The 5,919-nt window shown below is 40.2% G+C and overlaps 1 protein-coding gene across 1 annotated transcript; it reads right to left on the bottom strand.

Annotated features, from left to right (window-relative positions):
- Positions 1 to 2,346: 2,346 nt before the first annotated feature.
- Positions 2,347 to 2,754, bottom strand: LOC138869645 (uncharacterized). Its single transcript, XM_070147278.1, has one exon. The coding sequence runs from the start codon at positions 2,752 to 2,754 to the stop codon at positions 2,347 to 2,349; it is 408 nt and encodes a 135-aa protein (XP_070003379.1).
- Between the last annotated feature and the right edge of the window lie 3,165 nt (positions 2,755 to 5,919).

Genomic DNA, 5,919 nt, shown 5'->3' on the forward strand with positions numbered 1-5,919 from the left:
TTCAGTTGCCATACTTTGTTGCCCCGAAGTTTCCAGAACCTGACTTCTTCGTCGCCAAAGCCTTGACCTTGTTCGGCCTGCGGTGCCTTGAAGGGTTTTCACCATCAAGCCTCTCTTATTTTTTCATCTCTCAACTCAATTTTGCTTCAAGGTGTCCGTGAAGGTTTTCACCAATAAGACTCTCTCATTTTTTATTTCTCTCAGCTCCCGTCACCTTACGGTGCCCGTGAGGGTTTTCACCAATAACACTCTCTCATTTTCATTATGTTTTCCTACTTGGACCAGAGTGTTTCCCCTGATATGAATCACCTCCACTTGCTCGACTTGGCATCTCTTAAAGACTGATCAGAAGGTCTTTCTTTGGACCGTAATGTAGGCTTCTGGATAGGGTTAGAAAGAAAGGGTATCAAAAAGGGTCAAAACAATTCAAATGGGTTTTAAATTACAACTTTCGGAATTAGATTTCTTACAACAACCAAAACTTCTGCCCTAGTTTCCCGCTTTGGGTCTTTTGGATTTTATTTTGAGAAGACCAAACTGTGAGGCTACCTACGTATCCTTAGAAGAAATCAGGTCGAACGTAGTTCATGTCATAAAATTGCTTTGTTGTTGTGACTTTTTCTTTTTATTTTCTTTTCTTTTCCCTTTCTTCTTCTTCTTTGTTATTCTTTTGTTGCTTTTTCTTCTTTTTCTCTTTTTCTTTTTCTCTTTTTTTTTTCATTCTTTTCTTTCTCTTTTCATTCTATTCCCTTACTTATCTTTTGCTTTCGCGTTTCTGAATTTTGCCACTGATTCCAAAAGAGGGGTATGAAAGGAAACAAATAAGGCTCGAAAGGGTAACAAAGGATAAAGTGTTTAGATAGCAGAACAAAATGCCTTCGTCATTCCAATCTTCAAAAATATGCCAAGTACAAACAAATACAATTTAACCAAAGAAATCATACAAAATATCTTTTGACTGCATCAGAATTGATAGCCATTTCTACACATTTGCCTTCTATATCTGTTAAATACAAAGCACCATTGGACAACACTCTTGTTACGATGAATGGCCCCTGCCAGTTTGGGGCAAACTTGCCTTTTGCTTCAGCCTGATAAGGAAGGATGTGTTTCAATACTAACTGACCCACTTCAAATTTCCATGGATGCGCCTTCTTATTATATGCTCTTGCCATTCTCTGTTGATACAACTGGCCATGACACACCGTTGCTAATCTTTTCTCATCAATCAAACTCAGTTGCTCCATGCGGGTTTTGGCCCATTCATCATCATCAATTCCGGCCTCAGCAACAATCCGAAGTGATGGGATTTCAACTTCCGCGGGTATTACTGCTTCAGTGCCATATACTAACAAATAAGGAGTTGCCCTTACTAAAGTACGAACAGTAGTACGATAATCCAACAATGCAAAAGGCAGCTTCTCATGCCATTGCCTGGAACCTTCTACTATTTTCCGAAGTATCAACTTTATGTTCTTGTTGGCTGCCTCGACTACTTCGTTTGCCTTGGGGCGGTAAGGGGTGGAATTGCGATGCGTAATCTTGAACTGCTGACAGACCTCTTTCATCAGATGACTATTGAGATTAGCACCATTGTCTATAATGATCGCCTTTGGTATCCCAAACTAACAAATGATATTTGAGTGCACAAAATCGACCACCGCTTTCTTGATCACAAACTTGAACGTTTTAGCCTCTACCCACTTGGTGAAATAGTCGATGGCCACCAGAATAATTCTGTGCCCATTTGATGCTGTTGGCTCAATTGGCCCAATGACATCCATGCCCCATGCAATAAAAGGCCACGGTGCAAACATTATGTGCAATTCAGATGGCGGAGAGTGAAAATCTCCATGCACTTGGCACTGATGACACTTGCACACAAAACTGATACAATCTCGCTCCATGGTGAGCCAATAATAACCTGCTCGGAGAATCTTCTTTGCCAGCACGTACCCACTCATATGCGGTCCACAGACTCCAAAATGTACTTCGGTCATGATAGTTGTGGCCTGTCTAGCATCTAAACCCCTCCGTTGAAGAAACATCCGCTTGCCAACCACCGAATTGTTCTCTTTTGACCACCTGTGGCTTGTACCGGATACACCCCCATCCTAATATATTACTTGATATCGTGAAACCAAGGCTCACCATCAAGTTCTTCTTCTACCACATTGTAGTAAGTATGCTGATCGTGGACCTGAATATGCAACGGGTCAACATAGGCCTTATCTGGATGGTGTAACATTGATGCCAAGGTAGCTAAAGCATCAGCGACCTCATTATGATCCTTGGAATATGCCTAAACTCTACTAACCGAAATCGTTGACAAAGATCATGTAAACATTACCGGTACGGTATAAGTTTTAAATCCTTTGTTTCCCATTCCCCTTGGATCTGGTGCACCAGAAGGTCCGAGTATCCCAAGACCAAGACTTCCTGGACACCCATGCCGGCAGCCAAGCTCAAACTCAGAATGCATGCCTCGTACTCAGCCATGTTTTTAGTGCAATAGAAACAAAGCTGAGCTGTAACAGGGTAGTGATGCCCTGTTTCAGAAATAAGTACAACCCCTATCCCGATGCCTTTCATGTTAGCAGCTCCATCAAAGAAAAGTTTCCAACCTGGCTCTCCAACTGGTTCCGACTCATCAATGTGAATTACCTTTTCATCAGGGAAGTAAGTCTTCAATGGCTCGTATTCTTCATCCACTGTACTCTCGACCAAATGGTCGGCCAATCCCTGGGCTTTCATCGCAGTCCGAGTCACATAGACGATGTCAAATTCTGTGAGCAAAATCTGCCACTTTGCGAGCCTTCCTGTGGGCATAGGCTTCTGAAAGATATACTTCGATGGATCCAAACGGGAGATGAGGTAAGTAGTGTAAGATGACAAATAATGCTTCAACTTTTGTGCCACCCAAGTTAGGGCGCAACATGTCCTTTCCAGGTGAGTGTACTTAAAGATGTGAACTTCTTGCTGAGATAATAGATGGCCGGCTCCTTCCTTCCGGTGATGTCATGCTGACCCAGCACACAACCAAACGAATTGTCCAAAACCGTCAAATACAGAATCAAAGGTCTCCCTGGTTCTGGTGGGACCAACACATGTGGGTTTGATAAGTACCCCTTTATCTTATCAAATGCTTCTTGACACTCGTATGTCCACTTGACCGCAACATCCTTCTTTAATAGTTTGAAGATAGGCTCACAAGTTGTCGTAAGCTGAGCAATAAACCTGCTGATGTAATTCAACCTCCCTAATAAACTCATCGCCTCAGTTTTGTTCCTTGGGGTGGAAATTCTTGGATAGATTTGATCTTTGACGGGTCCAATTCAATACCTCAACGGCTGACTATGAATCCCAATAATTTTCCAGATGGCACACCAAATGCGCATTTTGCAGGATTGAGCTTAAGATTGTACATGCAAAGCCTTTGGAAGAATTTTCTCAAATCTCTGATATGATCAGACTGCTTTCTAGACTTTATGATTACATCATCCACATAAACCTCGATCTCCTTGTGTATCATGTCATGGAATATGGTTGTCATTGCCCTCATGTATGTTGCCCTAACATTTTTTAAACCAAAAGGTATGACCCTGTAGCAGTATGTTCCCCATGGCATGATGAATGTCGTCTTCTCTGTATTTTCCTCATCCATTAGGATCTGATGATAGCCCGCATAGCAATCCACAAAAGACCCAATCTCATATTTGGCGCAATTATCAATCAAAATGTAGATGTTTGGCAATGGGAAGTTATCCTTTGGGCTTGCCTTGTTGAGATCTCGATAATCAACATACACCCAGGTCTTACTATCCTTCTTCGGTACAGGCACGACATTGGCTAACCAAGTGGGATACCGCGTGACTCGAATGACCTTTGCCTCAAACTGCTTTGTGACCTCCTCTTTAATCTTTACACTCATGTCTATTTAAACTTCCTCAACTTCTACTTTACGGGAGGGAATGCCGGGTCAGTGGGCAATTTGTGAACCACCAAGTCAATGCTTAAACCCGGCATGTTGTCATATGACCATGCAAAGACGTCTTTGTACTCAAGTAACACTTTGATTATCTCTTCCCTAAGTTGTGGTTTAAGATGGACACTTATCTTAGTTTCTCTAATATTATCGGGGTCCCCTAAATTGATTGCTTCTATATCCCTCAGGTTAGGCTTGGGTTTTTCTTCAAAATGGCTTAATTCTTTACTAATCTCTTCAAGGGCCTCATCCTCATCATACTCTGATTCATCATTGTCACACCTCCTTTTTCCTACACCCCCGGAAATGTGTATAAGGGAGTTTTTTCCAATTTAAGGTGACAATATAAGCGGGATTATTTATTAAATCCAGAGTCGCCACTTGGGATAATTTATGATGTCCCAAGTCACCGGTTCCAAATCCCGAGTCGAGGAACTATTGACTCTGTTTTACACGGTCGCTCAACTGTTATAATTGGCCTATTATCTGATTTTAATACATGTTTTAAACTATGGTTCAGTTTGAACTTTATAACCGCTTTTATTTATTTTAAAGGAAGATTGCAACGTCATTTAAAATATGTCTTGAACCACGTCACATAAATGCACCCGCGGTCCTCGACATATTTTATCTAACATTGTTGAGATTTGGATTTGGGTCACATAAATGCGCACCCGAGTTTAGGAAGGTAAATTATTAAAATAACGCGTTTGCAACTTTGCGAGGGCCCTGGAAATTCAACTAAAATGGTACACCTCGATTTCTAAGGATTAAAATTAATTAATTGAGGACCATGCATTTGAAATTTTGTTCGGCACGGCACACCTCGATTCCAATTTTAAAGAAAATTCAAATTAAACTCGGAGGGCCATAAGCTATTTGTGTTATCTAATACGGCTCAACTCCCAACTATTTAAAGAAGCTTAATTATCCAAACACTAATGGGCAAGGGTTCTACTATGGTTCAAATTAACAAAAGTACGTTTTAAAAAAAAAATAAAGAGAGGTTGATGGTTCGAAATTAATGTTTGGGCCTAGCACGAGGCCCGGCAGCCTACCAACGTAAGGCTATTCCAAGTGACAATTAGAACCAGTCCATGCCAGGCCCAAGATAGAGCCCAAGTTGAAAAGGACCAGTCTCAGCAAACAATGGGATCCCCAGTTCGAGTCCATACATAGCACACATTGTCAAGTTATGGCATTCAAATTTATAGATCATGTTGCTTTAAGAAAATCAAACAATTAATAGTTGAAACACTCCTATCGTCACTTTTATGCAGATGCTGCAATCCAAACATCAATTCACGCTTGTTCTAAACTATCATCTGTGAACCACTATTGATACTGATACATAATCGTTCAAGTTTCATGCCAACATCAACTGATTTATCATGATACAAAATTTAAATAGTGGCATGTGACCCTTCATACTCTAAATTCCAACTTGAACTCATCACTTAATTATCAAATTTAAAGGGAAAGTAACAGTAAACACTCAAAGCTACTATTAAACTCACATGAAATGAGTCACGTGTACATGTAAGGTCATTACCCACAAATGAGGATTTAAACATCAACCTGAGACTTAACAGGGTTACAGACATCACATGCAATTTCAGGCTTTATTCAACTAGTGTTTGGCATTTTGATAGCTTCAAACGGAACTTATACTAAGCAGTATTAATCTCAACAGATATTAAGCAAACATCTAAAGCTTCGAGAACTATAATACCCCTTGAAAGTCCTTTGTACAAAATCCGAATTCTGATTCATGCCAACCACCAATAATTTAAAACACATGACTTGTTTAACATTGCAAGTGAACTTTAAGTTGAAACAGAAATGAACTAACTACAATGAAAACCAAGACTAATTTTAAAGGTTTCAAAAATATAAAAACAAACACCTAAGAAACTAATGCTCTCTGTATATTA

Source organism: Nicotiana sylvestris, chromosome 5, assembly GCF_000393655.2.
Source record: "Nicotiana sylvestris chromosome 5, ASM39365v2, whole genome shotgun sequence".
In the NCBI taxonomy this organism is placed as follows: domain Eukaryota; kingdom Viridiplantae; phylum Streptophyta; class Magnoliopsida; order Solanales; family Solanaceae; genus Nicotiana; species Nicotiana sylvestris.

Excerpts from the sequence above, each read along its gene's own strand:
- LOC138869645 (XM_070147278.1), bottom strand. The coding sequence starts at position 2,754 with ATGAAAGCCCAGGGATTGGCCGACCATTTGGTCGAGAGTACAGTGGAT.